Source organism: Physeter macrocephalus, chromosome 17 (assembly GCF_002837175.3).
Source record: "Physeter macrocephalus isolate SW-GA chromosome 17, ASM283717v5, whole genome shotgun sequence".
NCBI lineage: Eukaryota > Metazoa > Chordata > Mammalia > Artiodactyla > Physeteridae > Physeter > Physeter macrocephalus.
In genome coordinates, this window is record NC_041230.1 from 5232506 (window position 1) to 5250790 (window position 18285).

The 18285-nt window shown below is 41.4% G+C and overlaps 2 protein-coding genes across 2 annotated transcripts in view; both read right to left on the bottom strand.

Annotated features, from left to right (window-relative positions):
• Positions 1 to 18216, bottom strand: part of LOC102976511 (zinc finger protein OZF) — a 74463-nt gene extending 56247 nt beyond the window's left edge. Inside the window, exon 1 of the mRNA XM_055078962.1 lies at positions 18093 to 18216. Coding sequence (XP_054934937.1) covers positions 18093 to 18126 — 34 coding nt within the window. The 5' untranslated portion in view covers positions 18127 to 18216. The remainder of the gene's footprint in view (positions 1 to 18092) is intronic.
• LOC102977249 (zinc finger protein 260-like) lies at positions 1734 to 16845 on the bottom strand. The gene is made up of 3 exons (XM_055079210.1): positions 16786 to 16845; positions 7408 to 7447; positions 1734 to 5734 (listed from the first exon to the last, which is right to left on the bottom strand). The coding sequence occupies exons 1-3, from the start codon at positions 16843 to 16845 to the stop codon at positions 3747 to 3749; spliced, it is 2088 nt and encodes a 695-aa protein (XP_054935185.1). The 3' UTR covers positions 1734 to 3746.
• Positions 18217 to 18285: the final 69 nt, after the last annotated feature.

Below are 18285 nucleotides of genomic sequence, written 5' to 3' on the forward strand. Positions count from 1 at the left end.
ACAGTGCTTCCTCTACACTGCACAGGTGCACTGGCTTCTCTTCTACACCTCCCTGAATGGAGTCCATCTGCTGTCTCACAACCATGAACTACACCTGACGTCTGCATCTCCACCAGGGCCTCCAGCTCCACCTCCCCCAGTGTACATCTCCCTGCAAACACCTTCCCTTTTGTGAAGTTGTTCACAGAGACAGCAGCACCAACCCAGGAAACCACACAGGGTCTTCAGTGTCACCCCAGATGTGATACTGGCCTCCACCATATGCCATATGCAGTGATTTGTTTCCAAGGGTCTGTCCATCTTCTGCACAAACTCGCTTCAGGATGTGCCTGTGTCCAAATTGTCCTGGTCACTATGAGCACTGTGAGGGACCCAAAATGACTAAGAATGTCCACTGTGGCACTCTCCCTGTCCCCAAGGCTCTTCCTCCTAACCCCCTCACCCATTGCCCCACTGTCCCTCCTACCCCAACAGAAAAATATGAATCACCAAATGATTGCTAATAAGCAAGAAGGTGCCCACATCTCCTCGGCACTCACCATTGACAAACTTTAGTCCAAATGCTAAAGGCTCAGTGCAGGCTGACACCTCCCATAAAGCCTGTAAAACCCCACCCCAAGTCCTTCGCTTGACAAAGCTGCTCACACGTGTGAATCTCTAGCTTCTAACAAGGTGTGACCCAGTCCCTGAACTGAACACCATCAGTGCATCATCAAACTTGAGGTGATGTGGGAGAGGTTGTTCTTTCCAAGCCAGTCTGCACTCACCTCACCACACGGATCCACGAGAACTGTGTGACTGTGTGTGGCTCACACATGAGAATTCTGAGCATCCCTATCACATACCTGTGCCACAATCTCCCTGGAGTGTTTGTGCAGCCACACCTGCTGTGCTGAGTCAGCACCTCCCATTTTATTTCCCCAACAGGGTCTTACTTCTGTCATACATCCTTTGTGCAATGGTACATGAGTTTGTAGGTCCAGGCTGAATCAACGGGTGTCAGCATTCAAAATCTGTCACAAAGTGTCCCCGGTTGTGCTGATATGGACTGATATTTAGAATACTTCCGTGTGTAATAAAGTTACTGGAGTTATGGAAGGGCTCTTTTATTTTATATATATATATATATATATATATTTGGCTGTGTTGGGTCTTAATTGCTGCACGCAGGCTTTCTCTAGTTGCAATGAGCAGGGGCTACTCTTCGAAGCGGTGCATGGACTGTCATTGCGGTGGCTTCTCTTGTTGCAGAGCACGGGCTTCAGTAGTTGCCACACGTGTGCCCTAAGGCACGCAGGTTTTAGTAGTTGGGGTGCACAGGCTCACTTGCTCAGTGGCATGTGGGATCTTCCCTGACCAGGGATCAAACCCATGTCCCCTGCATTGGCAGGTGGACTCTTAACCACTGCGCCACCAGGGAAGTCCCTGGCAGGTGGATTCTTAACCACTGTGCCACGAGGGTAGTCCCAGGGCTCTCTTATTTTAGAAATGCATTCTAAGAAGTTATGTATTCAAAGATATGATACCTAGGATTATAAATTTTAAAAACTACTAAGTAAATCTTGATACAAAACACATAAAAATGTGCATAAACACGATAAATGATGTAAGATACAGGAAGGGTCCAACACAGTCATTCCATTTATATATACATTTGAAAATAGCTATTACAAAAGTAGAATATGCTCTTGCCTCAGTAATTTTAATGTTGAGGATGAATTAACAATGGCAGGAGGAAACTGGTTGGAGGGCTATACAGAAGTATGTCAAAATGTACATTTTAACTAGGTAAAACTTAAGTCAACTATTCATCCAGTAAATGATTTTCAAAATAAAGATGCAAAACCTATCACTTTATAATCATTCTACTATGGTTTATTAGCTACATTCTTAAAATTGCGGCTACTGTACCTGTAATGGTGGAAAAAGAATACAATAGCGGGCTAATGGCAATGCTTCCCAAATGAATGTTCCGTGAAATTATGTCGGCAATTTGACCTTGGCTATGGTTGGAATATTTAGAACATGGAAACCGGCAAACACTACAAACCAGAGATTAATTTATTGTGTAACTGAATGTCTGGACTTAACACTAAGGTAGCATATATTAATAATGCAGATTATTCCTAAACCTGTATAATATATGTGGCCATTACATTATACATAGTATAAAATTGAGAAAAAGTTGAGAACATATTCTTTCACTCTTCCAAATTACAATTACATTCAGAAAAGAAATCACATTATTGGTGAATGAGTGAAATCTAACAGATGTCTTTGTTGTTTACCTGCGCTCTTTTGTCAAAAAAAGAGAAAATAGCCATATCTCACAAAATGAAAGTAGGCAAAAGATAGGAATAGAAATTTAACCAGACAGCACACATAGGTAAAAAACAGACACATGAAAAACAAAAATTCAACATCAACAATCCTAAGAAAGGGAATTCCCTGGTGGTCCAGTGGTGAGGACTCCAGGCTCCCACAGAAGGGGGCATGGGTTAGGTTCCTGATCAGAAGAACTAAGATCACTCATGCTGTGTGACATTGTCAAAAAAAAAAAAATCCTGAAGAAATGCAATTAAAATCATAATTTTTTATAGATGAATTTTAAAGTCTTCATGGGAGGTGTCAGCCTACATTCAATCTTAGCTTTTAAGGTAGGTTGATCAAGTGTGGGTCCCAAGGGGGGGAGGGCAAGTTCTTGCTAATTAACAATCATCATTTTGGTGAGTTAACATTTTTTCTGGAGGGATGGGAGGAACAGTGAGGCAATGGATCAAGGGCTTAGGAAGAGGATGCTTGGAGACCAGGCCACATAGGGCCACACTGGACATTCTTAGTCCTTCTGTGTCCCTCACACTACCCAGAACAGTGAGCAGGTCAACCACATAACAGGGCAACAGGAACATCCTGAGGTGGGTATGTAAAGATGGACAGGACCTTGGAAACAAATCACTGCATATGGCCATAGAGCCCGTGTCAAATCTGGGGTGACACCAATGACCCAGTCCGGAGTGCCTGGCTTAGTGCTGCTGTCCCTGTGGAGAACTTCCCAAGCAGGAGGGTGTTTCTGGGAGACGTGCACTGGTGAAAATGAAGCTGGAGACCCTGGTAGTGATGCAGATGTCAGATGTGGGTAGTTCATGGTCAGGACACAGCAAGTGGAGGCCCTGCTCAGAGGGGCAGGAGAGAAGACAGTGGACGGGTGCAGTGTGTAGAGGAACCACTCTCATCAAAGGCCTGGCATTAGTGAGTCCTTGTGGAAGTCCCTCAACATCTCTGAGCTGGACACCCCTTCTTTCACAAATGGCAATAATAATAACTGAATCACAGCACTGGATTGGTTGGGTAGATAAATGGAGTCAGTCACAGGAAAGTCATCAATATTGGTTCCCAGAGAAAAGATAATCCTGTCCATCAGCATGGGGCTGGGGTATGAGCAGGGCTCCTGGTGTGGGGGTCCGGGCACAGAAGTGTCAGGATGGACAAGGTGTTCTTTCAGTCCCCAAACCTGGGGGTGGGGGGCAGGGAAGGAGTGAAGTGAATGGACTCCCGATATCCTGAACTAGGCAACCTGGCATTGAAGCCCAGATCCCTGTCCATTTCTGGGAGATCACAAACAGATGACACATCATCTCTGTGTCTCAGTTTCCTCTCTAGAAAGGGTCCATTAGCTGCACGGGTTCTTCTCACTCTCTTACCACCCGGAACTCCTTCAATGTCACTGCCGGCCATGTTCGCGATATTCATAAGGCCCTTTCTTCAGTGTGAACTCTCTGATGTTTAATCAAGTGGCACCTTTGGGTGAAAGATTTACCACATTCCTTGCACTCAAAAGGCTTTTCTCCAGTGTGGATTTTCCTATGGATGCGGAGGAGCTGTCTTTGCTTAAAGGCTTTCCCACATTCAGTGCACCCATAAGGCCTTTCTCCAGTGTGAACTCTGTGATGATCACAGAGAGAGGATCGACTAGTAAAAGACTGCCCACATTCACTGCACTCATAAGGCCTTTCTCCACTGTGAACTCTCTGATGACGAAGAAGGCTAGAGCTACCAGTAAAACATTTCCCACATTCACTGCACTTATAAGGCCTTTCTCCAGTGTGAATTCTCTGATGATCACGAAGGCTCGACCTAGCAGTAAAAGATTTCCCACATTCACTGCAATCATAAGGCCTTTCTCCATTGTGAACTCTCTGATGATACCGGAGGCCACTCCTAGCAACAAAAGATTTCCCACATTCACTGCACTCATAAGGCCTTTCTCTAGTATGAACTCTCTGATGACACTTGAGGTTCAGCTCAGGAGTTAAAGATTTCTCACATTTATTGTACTCATAAACTTGTTCTCCAGTGTGAAATTTCTTATGGGCATTGAGGTGTGCCTTTTGGCTAAAGAACTTCCCACATTCACTGCACTCGAAAGGCCTCACTCCACTGTGAACTCTCCAATGATTACAAAGGTTCGACCTACTCGTAAACGATTTTCCACATTTATTGCACTCATAAGGCTTTTCTCCAGTGTGAACATTCATATGGGCACTGAGTTGCTCATTTCGGCTAAAGAATTTCCCGCATTCACTGCACTCAAAAGGTCTTTCTCCACTGTGAATTCTCTGATGATTACAAAGGATCGACCAAGTAGTGAAAGATTTCCCACATTCACTGCACTCATAAGGCCTTTCTCCAGTGTGTACTCTCAGATGATAATAGAGGCCAGAGCTAGTAGTAAGAGATTTCCCACATTCATTGCACTCGTAAGGCTTTTCTCCAGTGTGAACTCTCTGATGTGCAAGGAAATTGGATTTGCGGGCAAAATATTTTCCACATTGGGTGCATTGATAAGGTTTTTCTCCAGTGTGAACTCTCTGATGTTCAATTAAGTTCCACTTTTGGATGAAAGATTTAGTACATTCCTTGCATTCATAAGGCTTTTCTCCACTGTGGATTTTCCTATGTGCTCTGAGGTACTTCCTTAGGCTAAAGAATTTCCCACATTCACTGCAGTCATAGAGCATTCCTCCACAGTTAACTCTCTGATGTGTAAGGAAATGGGATTTGTGGCTAAAAAATTTTCCACAATGGCTGCATTCATAAGGCCTTTCTCCATTGTGAACTTGCTCATGCTGAATAAGGTTAGTTCTTTGGGTGAAGGCTTTCCCACATTCTCTGAACTCACAAAACCCTTCAGTAGTGAGGACTCTCTCATCCTGAGTAAGTATTTCCATGTGGCTGGAGGCTTTCTTGCCTTCTCCCCAGCTGTGATGACCTTTTCCATTGTGAAAAACAGCTTCACACTCCTTACTGTTGTTCAGTTTCTTCCTGGTATTAGTGGCCTGTGGCTGAAGTTCCATGTTGGCCACATAGTTGTTCCCAATCTCCATGTAGGTAGAGAGATTCCCTGTTACACGGATTGTGCAGCTTTTGAAAAATGCAGGTCTCCCCATATCACAGCTGAAGGGTTTCTCTCTAATGTGCTGCTTCTGGTACTCTTGAAGGTTTGCAGTGAAATAGAACTGTTTCCCACATGCCCCACATGTGTATGATTTCTGCTCCCTATTTGTTCCTTGCTCTTCAGCCAAGTGCAAAATGTCTCTCAAAACTGGGATACACATCTTACACGGCTGGGCCTTCGCAGGAGATGAACCTGCCCTGGAGGTCCTCATCTGTGACACTCCTGCAGATACACTCTGTTCAGAAGGCATCTCTTCATCCTCAACTGCAGAAAAAGAACCTGAAAACAAAGAAGCGATGATGAAGTTCATGTTGAGTTTATTGGGGGGAGTGAGGCCATCACAAGTCTACATTTGATAAGTGAAAGAACCAGTCCACAGGATTGTGTTCAGGAAATGAATTTGGGGTCAAATTGAGAAGCAGCTGCTCTCACCAAGTACAGGACACAAGAACTGGATGGGGCCCGAAGCGAAAGGTGTCTTGTACAATTCACTCCTTTGTCAATGGCCTTTACCAGGACCGCATCTCCTGATGACCTGTGATACTGTACAGAAGTGTATGTCCATATATACACTACGAAATGTAAAACAGATAGCTAGTAAGAAGCAGCCGCATAGCACAGGGAGATTGGCTCAGTGCTTCGTGACCACCTAGAGGAGTGGGATAGGGAAGGTGGGAAGGAGATGCAAGAGGGAGGGGATATGGGGATATATGTATACGTATAGCTGATTCACGTTGTTATACAGCAGCAACTAACACAACAATGTAAAGGAATTATACTCCAATAAAGATGTTAAAGAAAAAAAAAAAAAGAAGTGTATGTTCAGGTCTCAGAAAATCTGACTGCAACAGGTCGCTGGCATTCCAGAAATATTAAACGATCCCTTATGTTGAGAACACAAATAGTGTCAGTAGGTACTACGGGAAAAACAGTGTGAAGACCACATGAGATAAGTGGTTTAGAGAGGTGGTAGGGAATGAATCCGAGGGTGCAGTCAGAATAAAAATGGGTAGTAGTAGAAATGACAAGTTGGCAGAATGTCACGAATGGAGAAAGACGAGAGAAGTGATTTGTAGCCACTGACAATGGCACTAAAACACTAGTCAAGAGGAAATCATACTTCCTGATATGACTTAAACACAGACTTAATATCAAGGCCTCTCCCAGGTGTCATTTAAACACAGACCTAATATCAAGGCGTCTCCCAGTTGTCATTCATCTTAATCAGGCTACCTCTGAGGCTTTTTGCTGAGACCAGAGTCATGTCCATCTGATGAAGCCCAAAGGACTCTCCATCCCGATTTGACCAACTACACGGGACACAAATGATACAAGTCCTAACATAGTCAGGATGGCTGAATAGCCAACACTGGCCCAGAGGAACTCAGTACACAATACACAATATATAAATATTATATTTCATGTCTGGTGCAGGGAATTTCCTGGTGGTCCAGTGGTTAAGACTCTTTGTTTCTAATGCAAGGGGCACAGGTTTAATTCTTGGTCGGGCATGCTACACAGTGGGGCCAAAAAAAAGAACATCTGGTGGAACCAGAGGAAAGGATGTACAGTGGATGGAGTACAAAATATTAGGAATGTATCTCCCCACCTAAACAACTATTGTACTGGTAGAATCTAATTGATCTGACTCTTTTGCAACCATGGCATCTTCTGAAGATCTGCAGTGTCCCACAAAACAGTTTGAAAAGACAAAGCTTCAGAATCAAAATCAGATATCATAGGGGTGTTTGAACAATCACATTGGGAATATAAAATAATTATGACTAATATGCTAATTAATGTCTACTAATGGATAAAGCAGACAGCATACAATGCCAGAAGGGAAATGTAAGCTGAGAGATGAAAATTTTAACGAAGGACCAAAAAGAAATGCTAAAGATCAAGTACACCATAACAGAAATGAAGAATGACTGTGATGGGCTTATTCGTACCCTGGACACAGCTGAGAAGAGAATCTTTGAGCTTCTTTTTCTGTTAGGAGAAACTTCCAAAACTGAAAGATGAACTGAAAAAATACAAAAATTAAAATTAAAAAAAAAATACCCGAATATACAACATCCGTGGGACAACCACAAAAGGTTTAACACACACATATGGAAACATTTCAAACAGAAAGAAAAAAAGAAACGGAAGAAATACTTGAAGCAATAATGATGGAGAATTTCTAACAAAATGATGTCAGACACCAACCAACAGATCCAGAAAGCTCAGTGAACATGAGGCAGGTTTAATGCCAAAAACACTACATCTTAGGTTTACCACATTCAAATGCAGAAAAAAAAATACTAAAAGAGCCTAAAGGAATCAACACCTTTTCCAAGAGAAGCCAAAAAAAACAATTACATTTGACTTCTCCTCAGAACTCAGGGAAATAAGAACTGAATGCAGTAAAATATTTAAAGTGGGAAGGGGGAGGGGACATCACCAACCTAGAATTTGGTAACCAGCAACATAAATCTTCAACACTGATGATGAAATAAATACGTTCTTAAACACAGAAAAATTGTGGGACTATATTAAAAGGAGTTCTTCAGAGAGGAAATATGACATAGATCACAAATTTGGGTTTATAGAGAAAGGAAGACCATAAGAGGATAAAAAACTTTCATTGACATAAAATTGACATGGGACATTGTATTTCTTTAAGTTGTACAACATGATTTATGTATACACTGCTATGAGTACCACAATAAGTTTAGTTAACACACATAATTACATTTTTTTTCTTCTGATGAGAACTTCTAAGATCTACCCTTTGGAAACTTCTAAATGTACAATACAGTTTTGTTAACTAGAGTCACTATGCTGTGCACTACATCCCCAGGACTTACTCATCTTATAACTAGAAGTCTGTAACTTCTGACACCCTTCACTCACTTCATCTAACCACCTTGCCCCGCTCTGGCAATCACTCTCTGTACCTGAGTTTGGTGGTGGTGTTGTTTTAAAGACTCAACATGTAAGTATACTCATGTAGTACAGGTAAACCTGGAACAACATGGGTTAAAACTACTTGGGTCCACTTGTACAGAGATATTTTTCAACAAATACACACAGGATCACATGATCTGTAGCTGGATAAATCCACAAATGGGAAAACTTCAGAATCAGAGCGCTGACTATGGGAATTCAGCATCCACAGATTTCAGTATATGCAGAAGCTCCTGGAACCAATCCTCCGTGGAAACAGTGGGACAAGTGGATTTGTCTTTCTGACTTATTTCACTTAGCATAATGTCCTCAAGGTCTATCCATGTTGAGGCAAATGCCAAGATTTCCATCTTTCTTTATGGTTGTATAATATTGAATAATATGCCACATATACCACATGTTTGTTAGATCCACTCATCCATCAATGGACACTTAGGTTGTGTCCATATCTTGAATATTGTAAATAATGCTGCAATAAACCTGAGATACAGATATCCTTTTGAGATGATGATTTCACTCCCTGTGGATAAATACACAGAGGTGGAATTGCTGGACCATATGGAAGTTCCTTTTTGAATTTTGTAAGGATTCTCCATCATTTACCATAGTAGTTGTAACAATGTACACTCCCACCAACAGTGCACAAGGGGTCCCTTTTCTCCACAACTTCACCAACACTTATTTCTTGGCTGTTTCACAACAGACACTGTAACATGTGTGAGGTGGTATCTCACAGTGCTTTTTTTTTCTAACTTTTTATTTATTTTTGGCTGCAATGTGTCTTCGTTGCTGCATGTGGGCTTCCTCTAGTTGCAGTGAGCAGGGGCTAGTCTTTTGTTGTGGTGCGTGGGCTTCTCACTGTGGTGGATTCTCTTGTGGTGGAGCACGGGCTCTATGCGTGCAGCCTTCGGTAGTTGCAGCACGCAGGCTCGATAATTGCAGCACACAGGCCCTAGAGTGCATAGGCTTCAGCAGTTGTGTCGCATGGGCTCAGTAGTTGCGGTGCAGGATGTAGGGCGCACAGGCTTCAGTAGTTGTGGCACTCGGACTCAGAAGTTGTGGCTCATGGGCTCTAGAGCACAGGCTCAGTAGTGTGGCGCAGGGCCTTAGTTGCTCTGCAGCACGTGGGACCTTCCCGGATCAGGGATCTAACCCACGTCCCCTGCAGTGGCAGGTGGATTATTTTTTTTTTAATAAATGTATTTCTTTTATTTATTTATTTTTGGCTGCGTTGGGTGTTTGTTGCTGCATGCAGACTTCCTCTAGTTGCCGTAAGCAGGGGCTCTCTTCGTTGTGGTGCACGGGCTTCTCATTGCAGTGGCTTCTCTTGTTGCGGAGCATGGGCTCTACGCACGCGGGCTTCAGAAGTTGTGGTTCACGGGCTCTAGGGTGCAGGCTCAGTAGTTGTAGCTCACAGGCTTAGTTGCTCCACGGTATGTGGGATCTTCCCAGACCAGGGCTCGAACCCATGTCCCCGCACTGGCAGGTGGATTCTCAACCACTGCGCCAGCAGGGAAATCCTCATTGTGGTTTTGATTTGCATTTCCCGACCATTAGTGATATTGAGCATCTTTTCACGTAGCTGTTGCCCATATGCATGTCTTCTAAGGAACAATAGTAACTGTATACTCCATTATGCATTTTTAAAATTTATTTATTTATTTATTTTTGGCTGCATTGTGTCTTCATTGCTGCATGTGGGCTTTCTCCAGTTGTGGCGAGCAGGAGCTACTCTTTGTTGAGGTGTACAGGCTTCTCATTGCAGTGGCCTCTCCTGTTGCGGAGCGCAGGCTCTAGGTGCACAGGCTTCAGTAGTTGTGGCATGCAGGCTCAGTAGTTGTGGCTCACGGCTCCAGAGCACAGGCCCAGCAGCTGTAGCACATGGGCTAGCTGCTCCACGGCATGTGGGATCCTCCCAGACCAGGGCTTGAACCTGTGTCCCCTGCACTGGCAGGCAGACTCGCAACCACTGCACAACCAGGGAAGCCCCATTATGCATTTTTAAACACACCCATTTATGTATGCTTATGTAAAATTAAAATAAATGAGAACAATAATACAATGCAGGAGAGATAGCAATTAGGATTTTTTTAAATTATAAGGTATTCAAACTACCAAGGCAGCCATACAGTGTTATATGAAAGTGGACTTCAATCAGATGTAAATATAGAGTGCAACCTCTAGCACAACTACATAAAAAAAAATAAAAAGAAAACGAGTATATCTGATATGCTAACAAGGAGAGAAAATGCAATCATACAAGATACTCGATCTAAACAATAAAAACAAGAGTGGAAGACTAACATAGGAACAAAGAATAAGGGCAATGGTAGAAAATGGTAACAAATACATTAAATATTTATCTAACTATATCAATATATTAAACACTGATAGTCTCAATGCACCAATGAAAAGAGAGATTATCAGAGTGAATCCATAAGCAGGAGTCAGCTACATGTTCTCTCAAAACAACCCACTTTACTTATTTATTTATTTTACGATTTTATTGGAGTATAATTGGTTTACAATGTTGTGTTAGTTTCTGCTGTATAACAAAGTGAATCAGCTATCTGTATACGTATATCCCCATATTCCCTCCCTCTTGAGCTTCCCTCCCACCCTACCTATTCCACCCCTCCAGGTCGTCACAAAGCATCGAGCTGATCTCCCTGTGCTATGCAGTTGCTTCCAACTAGCTATTTACTTTACATTTGGTAGTGTATATATGTCAATGCTACTCTCTCACTTCGTCCCAGCTTACCCTTCCCCCTCCCCGTGTCCTCAAGTCCATTCTCTACATCTGTGTCTTTATTCCTGTCATGCTCCTAGGTTCATGAGTACCATTTTTTTAAGATTCCATGTATATGCATTAGCATATGGTATTTGTTTTTCACTTTCTGACTTACTTCACTCTGTATAACAGACTCTAGGTCCATCCACCTCATTACAAATAACTCAATTTTGTTCCTTTTTATGGCTGCGTGATATTCCATTGTATATATGTACCACATCTTCTTTATCCATTCAACTGTTGATGGGCATTTAGGTTGCTTCCATGTCCTGGCTATTGTAAATAGTGCTTCAATGAACACTGTGGTACATGTAGTTTTTTGAATTCTGGTTTTCTCAGGGTATATGCCCAGTAGTGGGATTGCTGGGTCATATGGTAGTTATATTTTTAGTTTTTCAAGGAACCTCCATACTGTTCTCCATAGTGGCTGTATCAACTTACTGTGTGCGCGCTTTCTCTAGTTCCAGCGAACAGGGGCTACTCTTCATTGCGGTGCGCAGGCTTCTCATTGTGGTGGCTTCTCTTGTAGAATACGGGATCTGGGCACACGGACTTCCATAGTAGCAGCACACAGGCTCAGTAGTTGTGGTCACAGGCTTAACTGCTCTGTGGCACGTGGGATCTTCCTGGACCAGGGATCGAACCCATGTTCCCCGCATTGGCAGGTGGATTCTTAACCAATGCACCACAAGTGAAGTCCAGAAACCCACTTTAAATACAAATATGAGAGAATTCCTTGGCAGTCCTGTGGTTAGGACTTGGCACTTTCACTGCTTTAGCCCAGGTTCAATCCCTGGCCAGGGAACTAAGACACTGCAAGCTGTGGCACAGCCAAAAAAAAAAAGAAAAAAAAATCCACCTATACATGATCTCATCGACAGATTTGGAAAACCAGATCTGGCAAAATCCAACACCCATTCATGATCAAAATCTCCATCTCCTAGTAAACTAAAAACGGAAAAAAAAACTTTAACTTGACAATCTAAGTAAAACCCTATAACTATCATCTTTACCAGATGAAAAACTAGAAACTTTCCCAATAAGATGAAGAAGGCAAGGATGTTCCCTCTGGCAACTCCCTTTCAACTTTATACTAGAAGTCATAATTAATGTACTGAGAAGAGAAAGTTATATAAAAGTTATACTGATCGGGAAGGAAGGAATCAAACTGCCTTCATTCTCAGGTGATATAACTAGCTATGTAAAAATCAAAATATACGCCAAATAAACCCCAAAACAAATCCTGGAACTTGGAAGCAATTATAGCAAGGTGTTAGGATACAAGGATACTATACAAAACTCAATCACTTTCCAATACATCAAGAATAAACAAGTGAAATTTGAAATTAAAAACACAAGATCATGTACATTAACACCCCCCTAAACAAGTGGAGAGAGAAAGGAAGAAACAATTATAAATCTACCAAGACATATACAAGATTTACACGAGGGAGGACTTCCCTGGTGGCGCAGTGGTTAAGAATCTGTCTGCCATTGCAGGGGACATGGGTTTGATCGCTGATCCATTAAGATCCCACATGCTGTGGAGCAACTAAGCCTGCGAGCCACAACTACTGAGCCCATGTGCCACAACTACTGAAGCCCATGTGCCTAGAGCCCATGCTCCGCAACAAGAGAAGCCAGCGCAATGAGAAGCCTGCACACCGCAATGAAGAGTAGCCCCTGCTCGCCGCAACTAGAGAAAGCCCGCGCGCAGCAAGAAAGACCCAACGCAGCCAAAAATAAATAAATATAAAAAGAAAAAAAATCTACATAAGGGAAACTCTAAAACTCTGATGAAGAAATCAAAGAACTAAATAAATGGAACTAAATAAATTGAAAGATATTCACATTCAACAATATGAAGACCCAGTACTGTCAAGAAGTCAGTTCTTCCCAATTTCACCTAGACTGCACCTAGATTCAATGCAATCCAAATCTAAATCCCAGCAAATTATTTTGTGGATATAAGTAAATTGATCCTAAAGTTTATACAGAGAGGCAAAAGTCCCAGAATAGCCAACACCATTCTGAAGAACAAAGGTCGCACACTGACACTACTCAACTTCAAGACTTAGTATCTTAAAAAGAAAAAGAAAGAAAAAAAGAAAAAGGAAAAGGAAAACAAGATTTAGTATCTAATGTAATCAAGCCTGGGAATTCCCTGGCATGCCTTGGTTAGGACTCCGAACACTCACTGCTGAGGGCCCAGGGTTCAATCCCTGGTTGGGGAACTAAGAACTTACAAGCTGTGTGGCATGGCCAAAAAAAAAAAAAAAAAATGTAATCAAGCCAGTGTGGTATTGTTGAAAGGATAGAGAAACTGATCAATGAACAGTATTGAGAGCGCAAAAACAGATCCACAGAAATACACTCATCTGACTTTTGACAGATGACAAGTGCAATACAAAGGGAAAAAAATGAAGTCTTTTGAATAAATAGTACTGGAACAACTGAACATCACATGCCAAGACATGAATTCTGGACACAAACCTTACACCCTTCACAAAAAATTAACTCAAGATGGATCATGGACCTAAAAGTTAAGTACAAAAAACCCTTAAAATTCAGCACGAAAACAACAACCTAAATACAAAATGAGCAAAACACCTTAACAGACACCTTATTAAAAGAAGATATACACATGACAATTTAGCATATACAAAGATGCACGGAAATGCAAATTAAACTCAAAAGCAGATACCAATACATACCTATAAAAATAGCCAAAATCCAAACACTGACAACACCAAATGCTGGTAAGGGTGTGGAGCAACAGGTATTTCATTCATTGCCGATTGGAATGCTTAATGGTAGCATCCACTTGGAAAGGCAGTTTGGTAGTTTCTTACTAAACTGAACGTAATCTTATATCCTCCAGCAACTGTACTCTGTGGTATTTATAGAAAGGAATAGAAAATGGACCTACACACAAAAAGCTTTAAACAGATATTTACAGTAGCTTTATTCATAACTTTCAAAACTTGGAAGTAATCAAGAAGTCCTTCAGTAGATGAATGGATAAACATGATACATCCAGAGAAGAGCAACATTATTTACAACTAAACTGCAATGAGCTATCAAGTCATGAAAAGACATGTAGAAAACTTAAAATGCATGTTACTATGTGAAAGAAGCCAAGATGAAAAGGCTACATACTGTATGAGTCCAAGGATATGACATTCTCAAAAAGGGGAAAATAACGAGACAGTAAAAAAGTAATCAGGGGATACCAAGGAGTACGGGGGAAGAAGGGATGAACAGGTGGGGCATGGAGAATTTTTAGTTCAAAAATGGAACACATTCTGTATGATACTATAATGGTGAATACATGTCATTATACATTTATCAAAGCCCACAGAATGTACAACACCATGAGTGAACCCTATCGCAAACTTTAGATTTTGAGTGATAATGATGTGTTCGTGTAGGTTCATCAATTTTAACACTCAGATGGGGGATTTTTGATTCAATGCAATCCCTATCAAAAACAATGACGCCTTCAAGAAAGAGAAAAATTCAGACTCAAATTCACATAGACTCTCAAGGGATTCAATACAGCCAAAGCAATTGTGAAAAACAACAAAGTTGAAGGATTCACAACACATGAATTCAAACTTTCTTACAAGCCACAGTAAGCAAAACAGCATAAAATGCTACTGGCATAAAGACAGATATATACTCCAATGGAATAGAACAGAGACTAGAGTGTCTAAAAATCAGCCCTCAGATATAGGATGCAATAATTACTAACAAGAATATGATTTCCATTGAATAAGGACAGCCTTTTCAACAAACGGCGCTGGGAAAACCGGATACCCACATGCACAACAATGAAATTAGAACCTTACCTAACACCATACACAAAAATTCACTCAAAATATATCAAAGGCCTAAACGTAAGAGCTAACACTAAAAAGTTTTTAGAAAAAACAAACAAGAAAAGCTTCAAAACGTTGGATTCAGCCATGATTTCTTGCCTTTGACAACAAAGGCAAAAGCAACAAAACAAAAAATAAACAAATTGGACCTCATAAAAATGAACAATTTTGGTCGCATACCTTTAATTTACACAAACGTATGTGTCATTATAGCCCAAGAAAGCTGGGGGAAGAAAGGAAAAAATGAAAAACTTTTTTTAACATCAAAGGACACTATAAACACAGTAAGAAAGAAACCACAGATTGGGAGAAAACATTTCCAAAACACGTATATAAAAAGGGATTCCTATCCAGAATCTATGGATAAATCTGTAATTCAACAACAACCATGGGAGAAAACATTTCCAAAACACGTATATAAAAAGGGATTCCTATCCAGAATCTATGGATAAATCTGTAATTCAACAACAACCATGGGAGAAAACATTTCCAAAACACGTATATAAAAAGGGATTCCTATCCAGAATCTATGGATAAATCTGTAATTCAACAACAACCATGGGAGAAAACATTTCCAAAACACGTATATAAAAAGGGATTCCTATCCAGAATCTATGGATAAATCTGTAATTCAACAACAACCATGGGAGAAAACATTTCCAAAACACGTATATAAAAAGGGATTCAGGGCTTCCCTGGTGGCGCAGTGGTTGCGCGTATGCCTGCCGATGCAGGGGAACCGGGTTCGCGCCCCGGTCTGGGAGGATCCCACATGCCGCGGAGTGGCTGGGCCCGTGAGCCATGGCCGCTGAGCCTGCGCGTCCGGAGCCTGTGCTCCACAACGGGAGAGGCCGCAACAGAGGGAGGCCCTCATACCACAAAAAAAAAAAAAAAAAAAAAAAGGGATTCATATCCAGAATCTATGGATAAATCTGTAATTCAACAACAACCAAAAAACCAACTTGATTAATAAATAAAAAAGGACTTGAACAGATATTTTTCTAAAGCTGTACAAATGGCCAATAAGCACACTGAAAGAGAAGTAACTGAAATGAGAAAAATATACCATTTCACCCCCATTAGGATGGCTATGATGAAAAGAACAGAAAATAACAGGGACCTCCCTGGCAGTCCAGTGGTTAAGATTGCACGCTGTCACTGAAGAGGGAGCAGGTTCCATCCCTGGTCATCACTTCTTGGGGAACTAAGATCCTGCATGCCCCCCGGCAAGGCCAAAACAAAACAAAACAAGAGAACAGAAAATAACAGATGCTGGCACATCCTGGGTGGAGCAGTGGTTAAGACTCTGTGCTTCTAACGCAGGGGGTCAGGGTTCAATTCCTGGTCAGGGAACTAGATCCCACATGCATGCCACAACTAACAGTTCACATGCCACAACTAAAGAGTCTGCAAGCCGCATCTAAGGAATGAGCGAGCCGCAACTAAGGAACCTGCCTGCCACAACTAAGATTTGGCAAAACCGAAATAAATAAATAAATGTTACAAAAATAAAAAGAGACAAAAAAAACGGATGCTGGCATGGATATAGAGAAATTGGAATCTTGAAAAAAGGTCTTGCAAAAACATCTTATGGTCCGTTTTAGTACTAACCATGTCAGTGACAACACTGTCACACAGTCAAGCACAAAAATATGTCAGGTAGAAGAATTGAGCAAAACTTGGGTACCATTCATTTGGACAGTCACCTGGCCAAAGAGGGTAAACAAGGAGGGATCGATCAGGCGGATGGCAAGACTACTGACCATGACAGTCTCCCAAGTCAACAGAAATAAAAGCAAAAATAAACAAATGGGACCTAATCAAACTTATAAGCTTTGGCACAGCAAAGGAAACCATAAAGAAAACAAAAAGATATCTTATTTCCAAATAATGTGACTGACAAAGGCTTAATCTCCAAAATATATAAACAGCTATACAACTCAATAACAAAAAACAAACAACCTAGGAGACCTAAATAAACATCTCTCTAAAGCAAAAACACAAATGGGCAATAGCACATGAATATAGGCTCATCATCGCTAATTTTCAGAAAAATACAAATCAAAACTATTCAATAAAATGAGGTACAACCTCACACAACTCAGAATGGCCATCATTAAAAAGCCTACAAGTAACAAGTGTAGGAGAGGGTGTGGAGAAAAAGGAAACCTCTTACGCTGCTGCTGGGACTGTAAATTGGTACAGCCACTATGGAGAACAGTATGGAGGTTCCTCAAAAAACGAAAAACAGAGTTACCATATATTCCAGCAATCCCATTCCTCACCATATATCCAGAGAAAAACATGGTTTGAAAGGATACATGCACCCCAATGTTCAATGCAGCACTGTTTACAATAGCCAAGACATGGAAGCAACCTAAATGTTCATCGACAGTTAAATGGATAAAGAAGATGTGGTGCTTATATACCATGGAATATTACTCAGCCATTAAAACGAATGAAATAATGCCATTCACAGCAACATGGATAGACCTACAGATTGTCATACTGAGTAACGTTAAGTCACAAAGAGAAAGATATGCAGAATCTTTAAAAAAAGTTGATACATATAAACCTATTTAGAAAACAGAAACAGACTCACGGACTTAGAGAATGAACTTGTGGTTGCCAGGAGGGAAGGGTGAAGGGGATGGATAGTTAGGGAGTTTGGAACTGACATGTACACACTGCTGTATTATAAATGGATAACCAGGGACCTACTGTACAGCAAATATTAAAACAAAATTGTAAATCAACAATACTTCAATAAAATTAAAAACAATCAACAAAAAAAGACTACTGACCCTGAATCCTTAGCTGCAACTTTGGGGCTACTGGTGTTCAGGCACTAAGGACTAGGGATGCACTCTGCCTAGCCATAGTAACCACAGCACATAACCAAGGAATTTAAGAAGAAAGCCCATGTTCCAGATGTGAGGACAGAGCTGCCCTTGGGGAAGAGAAGAAAGGAAGAACCTAGCTCAGAGGATAGGGGTGGGTGTGAGGGCCTTACCCAGCATGCATACAACTGCAAAGTTCTCCAGCATGACATCAAGGTAAAGGTGTATCTGAACCTCATCAAGAAGACACCATTCCTCCCAGGAGAAGTACACGGCCACATCCTCAAAGGTCACACTGCCCTGGTAAACAGGGACAAACAAAACCATGAACAGTCTCACTCCTGAAAACCCACAATCCATCTTCCC

What these genes read in the sequence shown, in the direction of transcription:
- LOC102977249 (XM_055079210.1), bottom strand. Translation starts at nt 16,845, where the DNA reads ATGGTCAGTAGTCTTGCCATCCGCCTGATCGATCCCTCCTTGTTTACC. An exon ending in TGTTTACCCTCTTTGGCCAG is followed by an intron (nt 7,448 to 16,785) that starts GTGACTGTCCAA and finishes TTCTCCTAACAG; the next exon opens with AAAAAGAAGCTCAAAGATTC. An exon ending in TCTTCTCAGCTGTGTCCAGG is followed by an intron (nt 5,735 to 7,407) that starts GTACGAATAAGC and finishes CTTTGTTTTCAG; the next exon opens with GTTCTTTTTCTGCAGTTGAG.